Raw genomic sequence first — 20572 nt, forward strand, 5'->3', positions numbered from 1 at the left:
CGGATTTCATCAAAAATATCTTAATTTGTGTTCTAAAGATGAATGAACGTCTTACGGGTTTGGAATGACATGAAAGTGACAGAATTTTCATTTTTGGGTGAACTAACCCTTTAAATCTCATTTACATTTTCACATATTCATACTTGGCACATCATGATCGGTTATAAGACAGCTTTGTTATCTTCACACACCATGTTTCAGTGAGCAAAGGCACAAATGAGAGAGTCAAGAGTAAAAACAGGCCCACTTTTCAGTCAACTATATCTATGTTTTCATCACCCTGCTTTTATACGCATTTTGAAGTATCGCATCAGAAACGAGTGATGGAAATGTTGAATTTTGAATAAAAATGCCTTAATTCGCAAGTTTTTATGCTTGCTCGAGGTGGTTTTTGACTTGTGCGAAAAAGGGTTAACGCGAATAATGGGAGATGGAAATGCATTTTGCGAATAAATTCCTCCAAGCACATCAAAAAAGTCATGTGACTTTGTGCTAAGGGACGGCAAATCCTGACTAACCAGCGGACCGATCTTGTTCCACAGCATCTGGAATGTTGTTATGGTCATTCGGAAATGCCCGAGCAATGTTTGTCATCAAAGTATTTCTGTATAATTGCCTCCCAGAACTGTTACACGACTGCGTTCCCAAACAGCAGGCATCCACCTCAGAAAGCAATAACCGCATTCATTGTATTTCGTCTGCTCGTTCTGAGGTGCAAGTTATTATATAGGAAAATTATTATATTCAGTAGCTTCTCCTACTTAATTATTATAGTGCCAGTTTATCAGGAAGTGACGATTTTGTTCTCTTTGACTCGTTGGATGGAAACGGTGCTTGTTTGCAAATGTTCAAGTCAAGTCAAGTCAAGTCTGCTTTATTGTCAATTCTTCCACATGTACAGCACATACACACAGAGAATTGAAATTGCGTTACTCTCAGACCCTTGGTGCATACAGATAACACTAACAGTAGAACATAAATACAGATATACAGATTAAATATAAAATACAACTATACAAATAAGGTAAAATGTAAAAAAAAAAATATATAAAAAAAAAAAAATATATATATATATAAAGCAGCACACGGCAGATAGAGCGCAAACCAGTGAAGTAAACAACAGTGCAGATATAATGATTTGTAGTGCAAACTGTTGTTGAGCCATGTTTCCGTGAACACAAAAACACAACAGTCACAAAAACACATCAGTCTCACAAAACACAATGTTTTATGCGATATTACAACACTATCTCACAACCAATTCGTACGTATTTTACGAGGTGGCTAATTCGAACGAATTTGTATGACCTCACTTGTACGATTTTGTATGATTTGTCTAGACCCCAGTGATGGGCAGGTTTAGGGGCGGGGTTAGGTGTAGGTCATCCGTACAAATTCATACGAATTGCACAACTCTTAAATACGTACGATTTAGCAAAAAATCGTATGAATTTGTACGAGTGAGGTCGTACGAATTCGTACAAATTAGCCACCTCGTAAAATATGTACGAATTGCCGTGAGATCGGGCTGGATATTCCAATTTTGTGCGTAAGTTAAATTTGTAACTTTGGATGAAAACCCGGCTTATGATTTACATTTTTGTGTCCCTTCTTCAAAACATCTTTTTTTGTATTCCACAAAAAGAAAGTCAGGTTTAGAATGACATGAGGGTTAGTAAATGATGACAGAATTTTCATCTATGTGTGAACTATTCACTTAAACCCAAGAGCCTTTAAGTAGTAGGCAAACTCACTGAAGTTACTGTAGTCATCTCTCTTTCTCCAACACTCTTAAAAGCCAAGATTACAAAAAGTGTTTTTCACAGCAAAAGCCATAGAAGAACCAATTAGGGTTCCCCTGATAACTTTTCAGTAAACAGTTTTTAAAAGATCAGTTTGTTTCTTAGTGTTAAGAACATTTGCATAATCTAAAGAACCTTTTTTTTATAATATAAAGAACCTTTTTGTGGAATGGAAAGATTCCATAAATGGAACCACAAATGGCAAAAAAAAACAACTTTATTTTTAAAAGTGTACAAGTGTACAATGTCGTTCTATTTGACATCTAATTGGCATTCATGAGTGCAGAAAGAGTGGAATTCAATAAAATTTTGAAACAGGGGTATTTAATTAGACCGACATTAACATTTCCATTTCATTACCATCTATCACACAACATTATTTCCTTTTGCAAGCGGTGCAGGTTTCCATGTTTTTTCCTCTTTCATCATCTCACAGTATGCAGTCACCGGCCCGCCAGCTCACAACACGCACCACACTCTCACTGAATTCTCATTAATCGTCCCTTTACAGCGAGTCGCACAGGAGGAGGCGGCGAATCGCTACACTTGTGTTCCACACATTAGTGGACTATGTCGATACACTCTTGAATAAATACATGCTAGAATGATAAAAGCAAGTTGTTTGATGTGTGAGGAGTTTTAAGAGCCACTTAAAGATGCTTGATGATAAAACAAGTGTTTTTTCTTATTCAGAGGACATCCTTTAGAACCAGGTAAAGTGCGTTTGGAGAGAGTTCTCTTAGGAAATAGTCAATAATGAGAAAACGTGGTATTTCTTTGCATTAACATGCTTATTAAAAAAAAACCTGTGGCACCACAACTACTGTAGACGTAAGTATAGTTACAGTAAAATCCTGTAAGATACAGATATAATTGTACATATGTCATTTTTAATAGATCAGGCTTCTTTTTCCACTGGCTCCAAATGTGAGGCAATAATTGAAGTTTTGAAAGGTGTTTGCTGTTGCGTTTGAACAGCTCCAGATGTTTCTACTACAGTGTCGTTATTTTACAGATCTTCTGAATTTGAAAGAATCATTACTAAGATGTTCTGTTGTTCTGGTTCTTGCAAAAAGTGTTTTGCAGTTTAAGAGTTTGACACATAAAAATCTCGTCAAAAATCCCTTGATAGTCCTCCAACTGAAATAATCAAAGAATAAAAGGAAAATGATCATGCAAATTAGTTGTCACAACATGCTTTAAACCTTTATTCCAAATCGTTCCTCATCTGAATCATTCATCTAAATATACAGTATGTCCTCTCGTCTCTTTCTCTCTCTCAGATGGTGGCATTAGAGAGGCAGGTGTTTGATTTCTTGGGCTACCAGTGGGCTCCTATCCTTGCAAACTTCTTCCACATCCTGGTTGTCATCCTGGGCTTGTTTGGCACCATTCAATATAGACCTCGCTACATTGTGGTGGTAAGTGCTGCTTTAAATTCATCTTTACTATAATGACCTTGTAAATCTCTCAAAAACTGTTCGGGTCACATTTTAATCACCAAAATTAAAATGGAAGAAATGAAATTTGGCTATATTACTTTTGAATTTGTCTTCAGTTTTGATTATTCTCAGTTGTCATTCTCATTAGATTCTCATCTCATGAATATGGAAGCTTGTTTCTGCCATGGAATAAAAAAGTATTTTTTTCCCCTCACAATTCAGACTTTTTCTTACAAGGTTATATCTCTGAATTCAGATGTGTTTCCTCAGAATTGTGAGTATATAACTCATAACTGTGCTTATATAAACTCACAATTGAGAGGAAAAAAAAACAGAATTGTGAAATTAAAATGTCACAATTACCTTTTATTTTTTATTCTGTGGCGGGGAAAAAAAATGTAGAATAATTGTGAGATAAAATGTTGCAATTACGTTTTTTGTTATTCTGTGGCAGAAATGGCCTTCCATACATAATAATAAATCTTGTAATGTGAATAAAACATAAATTACAAAAAATTCAAAAATATAGAGTTGGTGTTTTTTTTGCGTTAAGATAATAGGAAGTGTCACAAAATGCAATATGCACAAAAAGAATGCCCCAAAAGAGGTTTCATTTTCATCAAAATGTTATTTTTCATTTTGTTCATTCTGAAATATGACCCAGACATGTTCTTGGCAGGTTTTGATAGGTTTCTCCAACCATGCTAGCTAAAAATCTGTTTAATAACAGTGTCAGTTTGGATCTGTTTCTTTATGTCAGACTGTTTTAGAAATGCTTATATGCAAATAGTGTTTGCGGCACATGCAAATCTGCTTACTGTTGATCAAAGACAGCAGGCCTCTGAAGCAGAATTGAATGCAGCCCTTTGCTGATAATGGACTCTGGCATGCGGCCCTGCAGACACTGGACTAGTCTTATACTTTGACACATTGTATGGCATTTTAATCCCCTAAATCTGCAACTAATTACCATGAATTAAATTATTAGAGTCCAGCTCCCTTCAGTTCCACACTGGGTCAATCCATGATGCAGCTTCACTTCAACTTCAACAGGATTATCAAGCCTTTAGTTCAGTTGATGAGACGGGAAGCAAGCTATTTTTAGATTTTTTAAATATTCATACAGATTTTTAATTTTATTTATTTTTTTTATAACCAAGAGTCTTCAGTTTACATCATGGCTATTTTTCGAAATAGCATAACAGACTATTCTTATTATTGCTACATTATAATGTATAATTCATATCTGAATGTAGCATACTGTGCACAGTTTGCACTTTTTCTGCATGCTTCGAAAAACGAGATGGCCAACTAAATTTGCCAAAATGTGTATATTGTGTAGAAGAATGTAAATGAGCTAGAAGTAACATCAGCCACAGTAAAATATCTATTTTGATTCATTATTTAATCAGACTGTCAGAAGTCATATCATTTTTTAATAAAATGGAATTAAATATGGTTACTTTTATTTATTTATTCAAAGATGGTAACTAGACGCTGTGAGAAACATAAAGTCTGTGAATACTGTTGTTTCTAACTTTTATCATTGCAAAATGCAGTTTTTCCACTAACTATTAAAATATACATTGTATGTTGCTCATTATGCTCTAAAAACTAAGTTAGTATTCCATTCTAATTATTATTTGCATTATTTTCATATGCATTCTGCTATAGTGTTTTGCTAATATTAGGGGCATTTTCATTCTTGATAGCATTGAAATTGATATAAAGATTATAAGACATAAAACTGAGAAGATGAGTTATTGACATTTTGGTCTTATTGCCAGAAATAGAAAAACTGTAAATATTAAATTGGGAATATCTGCTAAATATGTATGTAGTAAACTCTTAGAAGTACATGAGCATATAAATACACTTTTTATCCAAAGTCACTTACATTTGCACTCAATGTAGACATTGTATCTACAAGCATAGCCTCAAAATATAACAAACATGGTTACAAGCCACATAATGAAGTCTTTAAGACATTTGTCTTCACAAAAATTTGAATAATTTTACCTCCTAATGTGTATAAAACTCTGAAGCCATTGAATGGGAGTATACAGTAACATCTTAATTATCAATTATTTTGCACTGGACTTTATCAGTAATACTCTTAACAACACTGAGTTGCTCATTACACATTAGATTTACACATTTGATTACACCAAAATGTGATGATAATTCAATACAAACACAAAATTCTCACAAAGAAATAGAGAAGAAATATTAAGCTAATCAAAGTGACAAAAAGTTGAGAAGCCAAGAATAGACAAAGGCGTGAGAAAGTGTTGAAGACTGATAGATGAGCCTGGAAACAAGACTTGCGGTGCTGAGACTCCTGGGAATGGTGAGGAGTATTGCTCAGGCTTGTGTCACTGTCATGTGTTATAAAGACTCATTCTGCTTCACAGCAGCTTAAAATGACCCCAGTCACCATATAATGCTGATTTGACATGTGAATCATGCTGTCTGAGGTGCATCGTTTCCCTTCAAGGCATTCATCTTCTGAGAGAGAGACATATTAAAGCCTTAGTCTTGCTGACCTGCTTGTATTTTTTTTTAGTCATAAATGGATACGGTGTCCTGTCAAACAAACTGCCAGTTTTAACTTTAAAGGAGTATTCTGAGTGAAACACAACTTGACCTGTCCCTTAAATTTGAGATTACTCAAATTTATATAAATATAAATTTATATAAACCCATAAATTATATACTTTAAAGGGGTCCTATTATGCTCTTTTACAAAGTCTTGATTTTGTTTTGCGGGTGTACTAGAACAGGCTCTCATACTAGGTTGTTCGAAAAACACATTATTTTTCACATATTTTACATTATTACAACACCTCTCTCCCCAGTCTGGCATGAACGGCTCGAATAGTTCCTGTATCAAATGAAGGCCCGCCTTCTTAAATACGAAATGTGCTATGATTGGTTAGTTGGGCCAGTGTGTGCTGTGATTGGTTTACAAGAGGCAAACTCCATCCATAGAAATTAAGATTTCAATACAGTGTTTTGTGATTGGTTAGCTGGGCCAGTGTGTGCTGTGATTGGTTTACAAGAGGCAAACTCCATCCATAGAAATTAAGATTTCAATACAAATGTGTGTTTTGTGATTGGTTAGCTGGGCTAGTGTGTGCTGTGATTGGTTAGCTAATAAAAGATCTCCTTTTGAAGTGAACTTTGAACTTTGTAACTTTGCAGAACTTTTTTATGCTCAAACAGCAACATGACAGACTAACTAAAGTTGAAAAAGTGAAAAAGCATAATAGCACCCCTTCAAAAGTTAATTATTTGATCTGTAAAGGTTTCAGTTCATCTTTGTTTTCATCTTTGTGCGTGGATCTTAATTTCTGTGGATGGAGTTTGCCTCTTGTAAACTTTTGCAACTTTGCTTCATTTTCAACTTTGTGAGAAACTCAGTTAACCTGTCCAAAATAGAAAAATCCTCAAACAAAGTAGTCTTCTGATCTTTGTATAATTTTGGAGGAAATCCCAGTGGAAAACAGTCTTCTTCAGTTTGGAGAAAATTGCTCTATAAAGTCGTCTCAAGCTGGTCTTCCGTAAGGCACTGACAGGAAACCTGAGATCCATTTTTACTACTGTGCAGCATAGACTTCTGTATTCTCTGTCAACTCCCCATGAGAACAATCTGCTTCGTGCTATTGACAAAAATGAACGCTCATTTCTTTTTCCCTTTCTGGGAGTTTATATACCAGCCGGCTGAGGTTGGAGCGCTAATTCAGATTAGCATTTCAATGGGATTTATAGGTTTGTAAAATCCTAATTGATTGTGTTTGTGTGTGGTAAACAACAGTACAAACGACTAGGAAGAGACCATTCAAATGAGATGTTCTGCTATAAAAAGAAGATAAAATCAGAACAAAGATACAAATCTGGAGATGAACGATAAGAGCCTGTGTAAAAGAAATGTGCTTTTCTCAAGACCAAACAAGCTCACTGCGGATGTTTTCAAGCATCTACTCGACTTCTGTTTCCCATATACAACAGCTCTGATGTTACTGCTACTGGAACGGTTTGAGTTTTAACTTGTTCTAGATGGGTAGTTGCCAGCTGTCCCTTGAATAAAAGTTGTCCAATGTGGTAGTACAGTGATAGTATCAGGTGGTAATACCATGGTACTTTAATATATACTATGGTACACTCTTAAAAATAAAGGTGCTTCACGATGCCAAAGAAAAACTGTTTTTGTTTAAATGGTTCCATAAAGAACCTTTAACATCCGAAGAACCTTTCTGTTTCACAAAAGGCTCTTTGTGGTGAAAGAAGGTTCTTCAGATTATAAAAAGGTAAAAAAGAGATGGTTCTTTAAAGAACCTTTGACTGAATGGTCCTTTGTGGAACCAAAATTGGTTCTTCTATGGCAAAATTACTTTTTCTGTCAAGTTTACAGGCATTTCCTTCAACCCTAAAACACAACAAATTCAAAATACAGGTAAAATACCTGAGAAAAATCAATTGAGTTTTTTTTTCACATTAACAAAGTGCATTTGTGTCATATTTTTTACAGAAGTTTCTTATACTGTGGCCACATTAGCGATATTTCATTGAAATTTAGGGGACAAACAAAATACATTGTCAATAGTGTAAAAAGTACAGCTCACACAGAAGTCACTTTCAAACAAATCAGCTTTCAGGTTGGTCAGCGCTGCAAATTCATGTGATCAACTTGAACATGAGCGAAATCTGCTTTGGAACATTTTCACAAAATTGCCAAATGTGCAGATTCCTATTGAAATGGGTGGATTTTGCCCGTGAAGTTTCATCGAGCAACAGTAAATGTGACCATACCAGTGTAGCCTATGTTTGAATGTTGGAATGAATTGTTGGAGTAATGAATTGTCCATCTTTTTGACAGTATACTGTGTGGACAGCGCTGTGGGTGGCCTGGAATGTCTTTATCATCTGCTTCTACCTGGAGGTTGGAGGTCTATCAAAGGTAAGAGAGATTCCTGCCTAAAGTTACACATGGGTCAGCCGTCAGTGTTTAAGAGTACGAGGCATTTTTAATTACCCTGTTTTACAGCTAAATGGGGCAGTTTATGATGTTTTAACAGACTGTTTAAAACATTATTTAGAAGTGCCAGAGCTTTGTGTCTTACACTTAGGTTTGCATTGAACACACCAGAAACTGGCACATAAAACAGGGCTTCTTAGTAGAGGAAATGAATTCAGATGAAAGCCTTTTGGAAAGCAGAAGTTGTGTTATCCCCAACCCATCCCATGATACACTTCTGTCTACATGTGCTGACAGGTCATGGACTCAAACACTCAGCCCCTAGTGTGTTAGTACAGTGAGAAACAAGCTGGATGTATAATTGACACATTCTCCTCTCTCTGTGTGTGCTTGTTTATGACTCCTGCTTGGCCAGTTTCCTGGACTCAGATTTCTTGTTCCCACAATGAAAAGCTCTTATCCGCTTTCAGAAGGTGGAGTGAGATTGCACAAGAACATCTTAAAGTCTGCATGCAGATGCATGAGGAGTAAATCTGGTACATGTATAATATAATGAGCTGCTTTTCCACAATTGTTGCAGCTGCATGGGACAGAAATAAATTACATATTAAAATATATTCATATAGAAAAGAGTTGTTTTGAATTGCAGTAATATTTCACAATATTGCTGTTTTCACTGTATTTATGATCAAATAACTGCAACCTTGATGAACACGAGACTTCTTTCAAAAACATTAAAAAATCTTACCAAATCCAAACTTTTAAACAGTAGTTTATTCATTTGTTTCTTATATATCTTACTTTGAAAAATCTCAACAGGCTTTTTCTTATAGTTTGAGAGCTTGGTGTCTTAGTGTCTCTTGAATTTTAATGGCTCAGCAGCCAATAATTCATACCACAGCACATAATGCGTTCAACACAATCCACCCTTATATTTGTATCAGCTGTATTTAATGTTGTTTGATTCATGTATTTATTTGAATCTTTTTAGCTTTGTTCTTTGCTCATAAGAGAGTTGTGTAATTGGACTCATGGCCTTGGACGTTAACAACAAAAGATATGGGAAGTATTTTCTGCGCTTATTTATTAATTTATTTTATGCTTATGTGCTCAGTCACATTTTATGCTACCTTGATTTTTGTGGGGGTTTTTTTGTCTTTCATCCTCATCCTCTTCTTCCTCTGTCTCACACAGTCATGCTCCGTCACTCCCTCCCTTTTCTTTACTGTGCTGTCACAGGTGGGACACCCTTCCCCCAAACCCCCCCTCACCATAACGTCAATGCATGAATATTCATGAGCTGATTCAGACAGATCTGCTGTCCAGAAAGCAGCAAGTTTGCGCATTGATCCTTTCTTTTTAGTCTCTGTGTGTTTATATGTGCGTGTGTGTCCTCCTGCTGTCCATATGTAGCGGTGAGGGAGCGCTGTGTGTCCATCTGTCAGGTTAATGCCGGAGTCCGACCCTCTGCCACCTGCTCCCCATTATTCAGCCTTTTTCATGCAACCCCTGCATTAACACGGCCCACCACAAGCCTCAATGAAACACCTCAAAATATGTATATTGAGTATATAGCTCACTGATGTCTCTACTGTCATACAGCAAATGACACGCCATATGATAATATCATGCTGCACTGAGGACCCCCTACTGTAAGACTGATTATGATTAGAATGAGTCTGAATGAAACAGTCTGACATTAGATTCTATGTATCTGTCTGTCTGTCTGTCTCTCTGTCTGCCGTCTCGCAGTGTTTATCAAATCTGCCTATCTGTTTGTCTTGTAATGTTGATCATATCTGTCTATCTGTCCGTCAGTCCGTCAATATGTTTATAGTGTCTGTTTGTCTGTCTCTCTCTCACACAGTGTTTATCATGTTTTTCTGTCTGTCTCAGTGTGTTTATCATGTCTATCTATCTGTCTGTCTTGCAGTGTTAATCATGTGTGTCTGTTGTATTGCAGTGTTTATCATATGGTTCTCATGATGATAGTGATAAACGGTCTATGTCAGTGTCTCACAATGTTTGTCATGTCTGTCTGTCTCTCATTGTCTGTCTTACAGTGTTTATCATATCTGTCTGTCTGTCTGTCTTGCAGTGTTTATCATGTGGTTCACATGATAAACTGTCTCTGTCAGTGTCTCACAATGTTTATCATGTAGGTCTGTCTATCTTGTGGTGTTTATCATGTCTTTCTGTCTCATAGTGTTTCTGTCTGTCTCGCAGTGTTTGTCTGTTTCTATTGTTTGTCTGTTTGTCTCATGTTGTGTTTATCATGTTTGTTTGTTTGTCTTGCATTGTTTATCATATCTGTCTGTCTCCCAGTGTTTATCATGTATGTCTCTTGCATAGTTTATTATGTCTGTCTGTCTCCCAGTGTTTATAATGTCTTTCTGTCTCCCAGTGTTTATCATGTATGTCTCTTGCATAGTTTATTATGTCTGTCTGTCTCCCAGTGTTTATAATGTCTTTCTGTCTCCCAGTGTTTATCATGTATGTCTCTTGCATAGTTTATTATGTCTGTCTGTCTCCCAGTGTTTATAATACCTGTCTGTCTTATAGTGTTTATCATGTCTATTTCAGTGTTTATCATGTCTTTCTGTCTCCCAGTGTTTATTATGCCTGTCTTTCTTGCATTGTTTATCATGTCCGTCTGTCTCCCAGTTAATCATGTCTGTCTGTCTGTCTCCCAGTGTTTATTATGCCTGTCTTTCTTACAGTGTTGATCATGTCTGTCAGTCTCCCATTGTTTGTCATGTCTGTCAGTCTCCCAGTATTTATCATGTCGGTCTGTCTTGCATTGTTTATCATGTCCATCTGTCTCCCAGTTAATCATGTCTGTCTGTCTCCCAGTGTTTATCGTGTCTGTCTGTCTGTCTGTTTGTCTCGCAGTGTTTATCATGTGATTCACATGATAAACTGTCTGTCAGTGTGTCACAATATTTATCATGTCTGTCTCTCTTGCCATGTTTGTCTGTCTCTCTGTCTTTCTCTCTTTGTTTATCTGTCTGTCTCGCAGTGTTTATCATGTCTGTCTGTCTCTCATTGTCTATCTGTCTGGTAGTGTTTATTATGTCTGTCTGTCTCTCATTGTCTATCTGTCTGGTAGTGTTTATTATGCCTGTCTGTTTTAAATTATATTTATAATGTCTGTCTGTCTCACAATGTGTTTATTAGGTCTGTTTGTCTCTCTGTCTCACGATGTTTATCACGTCTGTCTCTCTTAGTCTCGCAATATGTTTATTATATCTGTCTGCCTGTCTGTCTGTCTGTCTCGCAATATTTGTTATACTGTATCTGTCTATCTGTCTGTCTCTCAATGGGTAGGGGTATTTAAATAACTATTCATTGTAGTTCTACTTGCTTGAATTACAATTCTGCTTCATGTTTGCTATATAAATTCAAATTTATTTTAGGAATTGAACTAAGTGTAATTTAAACATTCTCAATTCAATTCTGAATGCTGCAGTGTGCTGGTATCCATGAAATGCAGGCAAAATATGGGAAATGAGGCAGTGCATCCATGTTGCTGTTTAACTGATCACACTGTCAATATGATAGTGTCCACCTATGATATTCAAACACATGCATAAATGAGTATGAGTGATTCAAACCGGTGCAAATGGACAAATTAAATAAGCAACTCATCTACTTAGATATCTCTTTTGGATACAAATGAATCAAACATTTTTTAGCAGATAAATTATAAAATGCACCTCCATTCCTGTCAGCGTAAAGGGGGGAAAAGTGACTATTTTAATAATAATAATATTAATTTTAGAAGTCTACTGTGCTCATTCTTTGATCTTTAATCTTCTTGTCTTAAAGTATTTTGCTGTCATCAACAACAAAACCGCACATGAAGCTATGATGGCTGTGAGCGCTGCCATGGAAACTAATAATTCAGAAGACTCAAACCGCTCAGAGTTGTCATCTCATAATTACGATAATTCTGACACAACATGAATGTGGAATTAATCTCTCACATTCAGGTAATGGAGAACCATATTAACTCTCTGAACATGAGACATGTAGTTTCACTGAAGAGGAAAGGCATATTAAGTGCTTGGGCACTTTATGAAACGCTCTCTCTCTCTCTCTCTCTCTCTCTCTCTCTCTCTCTCTCTCTCTCTGCTTGATTGAGGTGTTTTGGTGGGGTTGTCCTCTCATGCATGGCCGCAGGCTGTGACTGTCAGTCTCACACTGTGGCTATGATTAAATACGGGACAGGACGGTCTGTATCGACCCCCTCTCTGAACACGCAAACACACGCTCTTCTCAGTGACATATAGTGACGCGTATAATGCTAATGCCTGCCGATGATGAAGGGGACAAACGCCTCTGTGTCTCCATTAGCCAGAAAGAGGTCAAGGACGAGTTCCTCTCTAATAAGCATAGGAAAGTCCATACGTTTTCATTTTGACAAGTGTCATTCATCTCATACAGCCTGAGAACTGTGTGGATTGACAGAATCCATTACATCTGATGTACACGTATCCGTGAGCGTATGAGGAACATTTGCAAAACAGACGCATAACTTTGAGGTGACACTTGTATTTCACTGCACTTTCACACATGCAGTGTTCAGGTTAAGGACTGTGTGAACAGACGCAAACATGATTATTCCCTTTATTTGCAGTAATATGTGAACTGGGAGTCAGAAATTTTTATTTTAAATGGAAAGAAATGTTGTAAGATAGTATTGCTGAACAAGCTGTTGCACAAAATGATAATAGGGCTGGGCCATATAGCTAGTAATATTGTCAGCACTTTTATGATGTTTGATATATTTCCTGATATTTATGTACTTGCTCTGAAATGCCTTTAAAGTGTTTGTTCCTTTATTTTTCTTTCCAAAATTTTATTTTCTATTTTGTCCACACGTGCATTATAGCCTATTAGATACTATCTATATATTTATGTTTTTATATATATTATTATATTTATATATTTTATTTAATATATTTTAACATACTGGTAAAAAATGTATAGCCTGAATGCACTGTAAGTCGCTTTGGATAAAAGCGTCTGCTAAATGCATAAATTATTATTTTTAAATTATTTTTAAATATATGTAGATATTTATATACATACATACGCACACACTCTATTGATTAATATTTATTTAAAAACTAATTAAAATCTATTAGTTACAAAATTAATGTTTTTCTTGTGCATCACAGAACCAAACAGCATTTTAAAACATATTACAATAGAAAACAATCATTTTTGAGAAGAAATTGTAAAAAAAGTCTTAATATTAAAAACCAGAATATTGTAAAATATTACAATTTAGTAATGTCACACTATTACTGTTATTACTGTATTTTTATCAGATAACTGCAGGCTTGATGAGCATAAGAGACTTCTCTCAAAAAAACGTAATTATTTCAAACTTTTTTTTATTCAATAATATATTGTTTTTAAAATTATTTATGTGATTTATTTGATATAATTTATTTTATTTATATAGACCAGTAAAAAAGGCATATAATAATAAATACATATAAATGTGACCTACTGACATGGTTTTAATGAAACTTAAGTGCTAAATAAAAATGTTTATGTTTATCATCATAAAATGTTTAAATCATCACAAAATTTACAATGTTGGTTAAATTTACATTGCCAAAAATACACTGTCATAAATTGCCTGGCCCTAACTGCTAGTAGATAATGTGAGAGATTATAATGTGAGAGATTTAACAACATAATGGAGATAGTGTGTGTATACAATATGTAACCACAGAAAACAATTGCTTGTGTGAATAACTAATGCATAACACACCACAATTTTACCTAATTTATCAGTTTTCATGTGTAAAATCGGTCATAAATATGACCACAAGAAATAAACAATGAACGCATATTAAAAGCGATAGTGTGCTTCTTCCATCTTTTGTATGTATACGTGTCTTTCCTCCCTCTCTCATGTCTATGGAACAGATTATTTGTCAGCTCCGGGTTCAATTATGCATGCATACTTTACAGCGCACAGCCTCTCTGTCACTCGCTCCCTCATCCTTTATATTGACATGTGGCTGAGGCTGATGACAGCTCCTCCTCTCTGTTGTTTTAGGACAGCGACCTCTTGACCTTTAACATCTCGGCACACCACTCCTGGTGGAGCGAGCACGGGCCAGGCTGTGTCCGAAGAGAGATCCCTGCCAGCGGAAACCGTAGCGCAGACGCACAGTCCTATATATCCATCATGGGCTGCCTGCTGGAGTACCAGTACATTGAAGTCCTGCACAGCGGCTTCCAAATCCTTATCTCTGTAAGTCACTCACTCCAAACACATACACACACACAAACAAATATGCCATGTCATGCAGAAAAGCTAAAACACTCAATAAGTGTTCCTTCAATAGTCCAAAAGCCCTGTTTTTACTCTAGTTTATGGTCTTCACGCACTATATTTAGACTTACTATATGTGTATGTCTGCTACATAGCATAACTAAAAGCGTCCCATAATGCACGTTTTTTCCAGACACGCTTCCATCCAAATGGTGCTTTTTCATTACTGTAGGAAATCATTGGCAGTCTCTCTACACTTAACCAGTCCTTTAAAGCCACAGCAGACTAAAGTGTAGCCTGCACACACCGTACATGTGTAAAACGCCCCTGCCTGAGTACTGAAGCCCTGCTGTTGTGTTGAAGCGCGGCTCCAGGGTTAGTTGAGTAAACTCAATGGATTATAATCAGCAGGCAGCAAGCAGAAAAACTGTGAGCTCGTTTTCTGAAAAGGGATTTGTTTTATTGACTTAAATGCGCTGTAGATAATGACCTCCAAAAGTATTTGGACTTGGCCACACTTATAATTTCTGAATGTTATTGTATTAGATACAAAAACCAAAATATTAAACCAAGTGGCATCTGCAAACACCAGTGCAATATATAATATAATATAATATAATATAATATAATATAATATAATATAATATAATATACAATATTAGGGCCAAATCGAATAATCAATTGTCAAATCGATTAATCACGATTAATTAATATATATTACATATATATTTCTTAAATATATACATGTGTGTGTATTTATATATTAGTATACACAGTACACATACATTATGTAAACACAAACATTTATTTTGGATGTGATTAATCGATTTGACAGCCCCATAATATAATATAACATAACATAACAAGCATAACATAACATAACATAACATACAATTTAAAAGGTTGGGGGTCCATTGTTTTAAGAAATTAATACTTTTTCAGCAAAGATGCATTAAATTGATCAAAAGTGACAGTAAAGACATGTATGTTTTTACAAAAGGTTTGTATTTCAAATAAATGTGAGCCAAACTGGTTCAGTGTAGGTTAGGAGTGTTGGAAGCTTATTCAGGGTGATGATTATCTGCTCATGCTCAAACAATGAACTGATAACTTCACGGTGAGAGTTGAACAAAGTGGCCTGCAGGAAGTGGGAGCTTAAACACACTCCAGTCAAGTTCCTACAGGCTTCTTCAATGGGAATGCAGAGATTAGTGAGAGGGAATCAGATCTTTATCTCCAGTGCCCGAAGTACTCAGCTTGTGGTCTTGTCACCACAGTTTGAAAATGAAGTACTAAAATGCTCAGACAAATGAGAAGATGGCTAAAGGGCCATGTGAATCTCTCAAAGAGGTTTGAATGAATTAATAAATAAATGAATAAATAAATAAATAAATAAATAAGTTTATTATTGCATTATCATTGCAGAAGAAAAATGACTGTATTGAAGAAAAAATACTGTAATGGAATCTTGCATCTTAAATGTGTTACTGTATCTTAATTGCTCTAAATCGTTTTTTGTTATTCAGTATATAATTATTATTATATAATTTATATTATAATTAGTATTATGAATTCAGACTTCTTGACTAAATAATTTTATGATCCACTGAAAAAAATAATAAAAAATATACGTATATTTACTAGTGCTGTAAAACGATTAATCGTGATTAATCGCATCAAAAATAAAAGTTTTTGTTTACATAATATATGTGTGTACTGTGTATATTTATTATGTATATATAAATACACACGCATGTATACATTTCCGAAAAAAATTTTTTTCATATATTAAATATATATTTATATATAATATAAATTACATGAATATAAATATAGACATGTAAATACAAATATTTTCAAAATATATACTGTATGTGTGTGTATTTATATATACATAATAAATATACACAGTACACACACATATATTATATAAACAAACTTTTATTTTACACTAACTAACTAACTAACTAAATAAATAAATATATTTGGGAGAAATATGGGTGGTGTTAGTGGGCAACATTGGGAGAGAGAGGTTTGTCACTTGTGACAAATTGTTTTGTTGCTCAGGATTGAGGGCAAACGATAGAGCAAGCGAGTCGGGCCAGATGCTTCATAAACATTTCTGAGACGTGTGTGTGTGTGTATCTTCAGACTTTAAACTAGGTCACTATCAAAAAGACTTCTGCTGTAGTGAATAGTCACGTTCTCATGCTTCTGAGAACTTCGTCACAGGAGGACAGTCAGAGAGTAGAGCAGGACACACACCTGAGACGACAAGTGAACAACTGAAAGAGTCATTAGCAGAGCTTCATGTAAATCCCTCCCTCTATGACAACTGAGAGGTGCGTATGTGAGAGCACCATCTACTTTCCTCATTAGTGTAACTCAGGGGGAGCTACCTGTGCGGAGAACTCATAAACATCGCCCTTCAGATGAGACCCGTTCTTCTGTTGTTCATTCTTCAGCATCCTTCTTCTTTCTGGGATTACACTTTTAGCTCTCAATGACTGATTTCATTTTTTTTACCACTTTGGTCTGCCGTGATTACTTTTCTTTAAATATCTGTGCACAAATGCAGTTATTTATGAGGACTAGTTTGGCATGATGATTATATTATATTATATTATATTATATTATATTATATTATATTATATTATATTATATTATATTATATTATATTATATTATATTATATTATATTATATTATATTATATTATATGCTGTAAGTGTGTTTGCGTGTGTGTTGCAGCGAGAGCACTTTTGTGCAGTGTTGTTGAGAGTGCTCTGAATCAGATGTGATAGGGCTGTGAACTGAAGGAGAGAGAGAGAGAGACATCAGAAGTGCTGTTTACGGAGTCTGTGTGTATGTGCTGGACTAATGTTCTGTCACAGCAGGGTGACTTTGGCACATAATTACCCTGTCAGACATCATGTTCATGTGGTGGGTCGAAGCATTAGGTTTTTGTGATGTGTGTCCGTCTTTCAGACATATATTCACAGTTTCTGGGTTTGTATTACTGCAGTCTCTCTTATTATTTTTTTTCTCTCCCTTGGCGGGGAGTTTTTGGACTGATGCTCCTGCTGGTGGTCACTTGTAAAGTAGTAGTATACTTTACATCTAAAGGAGTACTTATTATGGAAATAATATACATTATATACTAAAGTGTAAATTGAAGTTAATATTTTTGGACACACACAAACACACACACACACACACACACACACAATTAGCTGAACTTTTTTTTTTTACTATCACTTTTTATCAATTTAACTTATCTTCTTTCAAAAAAAAAAAAATGCTGACCTCAAACGTTTGAACAGTAGTTTATATTGTTACAAAATACTTCTATTTTCAATAAATGTTGTTCTTTTTCACTTTTTATTCATCAAAGAGTCCTGACAAAATGTCATGTTCCAAAAAAAAATTATAAATAAAAACTAACACGGCTCAACTGTTTCCAACATTGATAATAAATCAACATATTCAACTGATTTCTGGAGGATCATGTGACACTGAAGATTGGAGCAATGATGCTACAAAATATAGCTTTGCATCACAGGAATAAATTATATTTTAAAGTATATTAAAATGAAAAACAGTTCTTTTAAATTGTAATAATATTTCACAATATTGCGATTTTTACTGTATTTTTCATCAAATAAATGCAGCCTTGGTGAGCATAAGAGACTTCTTTAAAGAACACATATTCACAAGGTACATCAACTTTTGTTTGTTCTACAGACATAAATAATATGCCATATTAAGTCGTAAAGCCTATTGATGACAGATGTGCTGTTATTAGCACACTTTGATACGTTTCATTATGATAGTTGTGTGTTAGGATTCACTTTTGTCTTTATATGGCATATAATTCTTGCAAGCGCGCTCTCTCTCTCTCTCTGTTATCTGTGAAACTGAAATTCAGGCCTGTGATGTGATTTCTTCCTAATATAGATTTTATTTCCAGGGGAACTCAAACTCGAGCATTATTTAGGTGTGTGATACCAAAACCCAGATCAGACAGAAGTGCTATATAAGTGTTGGGATGACAGAATCAGGTCGTGTGCATAGAGCAGTCATACAGACAGAACATCTCTCACTCTCTGAGTCGTTCTGAATCATATAATTGGTCAGAAACTTGTAAATAATTCACATCCAATGCAGTATATACAGCTAAGATTCATCACAAGCAACTATTTTAATTAGAGACAATTAATAGTAAGTTTCCAAATTTATATTGTGGCTATTCTTTGAAAGAATTCAAGATGATATAGCCATCCTGAGAAAAAATGAAGAGTGAAAGTCTAAGATTCTATATAAAAACACTAAGTATTGAAGCAGTTTTGTGTAAACAGTCTTTAATTGCAAAATGATATCACTTTTTTTCTGAACTTCGGCACTGTTTTAAAGAGCAGTTAAGCTTTGCCTTTGATATCAGCTGAATTCCCAGGCTAAAAAAATTTGCAGCCACAGACATTTTACCAAGTTTTATTTTCTTTTATATTGCATTTTTAAGGAATTTTGAGGATTATTTCTTAAGGCAGATTCCATAATGATTACAAAAACAATTTTGAGATAATTCTATTCATATTAAAGGCATTATAGAGACTAGGCTGAGAGATTGAAATCTGAATTAGCTGGCATGAGAAACACCCTGAGGGAGTTGGAGGCCACTGGCCCAGAAACCTTGTCTCCCTACAGCAGCTTTACCCTTTGACCTGAATGATCAGTCCATGAAACACAGCCGAAATACCATTCACCCAACCTGTCAGCTCTGCCGCTTTATATATCAGAGGAGAGAGTACAGGTTAAATCTGCGTCACTTTGTACCACTTCACCAGAGAGTAGAAAGAAACTATGAAAATCAGCAGAGGAAGGCCTGAAACAGAGGGTCCTGGCTTTAAGACCTTGACTTTTAAATAGCTTATGTTTTTTAATGACCATAATTAACGTGATATCAAGTGTTGCGCTGGATCTGAGCTGAGAGTGGTCAGATCTCAGGTGCAGATCTTTTCACTCTTCGCCTGAGATACCCTGAGCAAGAATTAGTTTTGAATTTATTACATTTGGGTTACATTTGTCTCATGATCTCAGAGTAAGAGAGCTCTTCAACAAAGGATTTAATATTTATAGCTGAATAATAAATAGCCTGTTCTGCTGTGTGATTCAGTCGGAACAAGTGATAATGTACAGTGAGCCAGTTATTATTACAATAGAGAATGATCAGAGCCCTGAGCAATACATATTTATAAAATGAATAAAAATACAGTACCTTTAAATGTTTGGGAAATTAGAAATTTGTTTTATTGAGCAAGGATGCATTAAATTGATCAAAGTTGTATTATTTTTAATGTTACAAAACATTTTTATTTCAAATAAATGCTGTTCTTTTAAACTTTATATCAATCAAAGAATCCTGAAAAATTGTATCACTGTTTCCACAAAAATAATAAGTAGCAAAACAGTTTTTAACAATAATAATAATCAGAAATGTTTCCTCAGCATCAAATCAGCTTATTATACTGATTTCTGAAGGATCATGTGACACTGAAGACTGGAGTAATGATGCTGAAAATTCAGCTTTGCATCACAGGAATAAATTACATTTAAAAACATATTCAAATAGAAAACACTTATTTTAAATTTCACAATATTACTGTTTTATTACTGGCTTAAAATTACTTCCACAGCCTTCAGCCTACACATGGCAACCAGGAGCAACAGATTCAAGGTTAATACAACATACTAATCAAGTCAGCTCTGCTCTGTAGTTGACATTTCCTCTGATGCAGTTGGTATTTCACAACTCCTTCAGTGTAATAGAAGCTGATTGGAGGTCTGAACCACTTTGCCCTGCACAGCAGATATGTGTCTCACCTGCGCTGTGGCATTCAGCCATTCAGCCCATACCCACACTATCACAGCCTCTCACGGGCCTCATAGACTCTCATTTAGGCATATAAGTTTTTTTCAGTATCTATTTCTCTCTCTCCCTCTCTCTCTCTCTCTCTCTAGTTCATATGCAAACACACAGCATTCGTTTTTTTTTTC

At 35.2% G+C, this 20572-nt stretch overlaps 1 protein-coding gene across 1 annotated transcript in view; it reads left to right on the plus strand.

The window, feature by feature from the left end:
* The window catches only part of LOC107696930 (sodium/potassium-transporting ATPase subunit beta-1-interacting protein 3-like), a 55778-nt gene that overhangs the window by 21310 nt on the left and 13896 nt on the right, over positions 1 to 20572 (plus strand). The window contains exons 2-4 of the mRNA XM_016497503.1: positions 3086 to 3223; positions 8124 to 8204; positions 14302 to 14499. Coding sequence (XP_016352989.1) covers positions 3086 to 3223; positions 8124 to 8204; positions 14302 to 14499 — 417 coding nt within the window. The remainder of the gene's footprint in view (positions 1 to 3085; positions 3224 to 8123; positions 8205 to 14301; positions 14500 to 20572) is intronic.

The sequence above is a fragment of the Sinocyclocheilus anshuiensis genome, unplaced genomic scaffold, assembly GCF_001515605.1.
Source record: "Sinocyclocheilus anshuiensis isolate Anshui unplaced genomic scaffold, SAMN03320099.WGS_v1.1 scaffold130, whole genome shotgun sequence".
NCBI lineage: Eukaryota > Metazoa > Chordata > Actinopteri > Cypriniformes > Cyprinidae > Sinocyclocheilus > Sinocyclocheilus anshuiensis.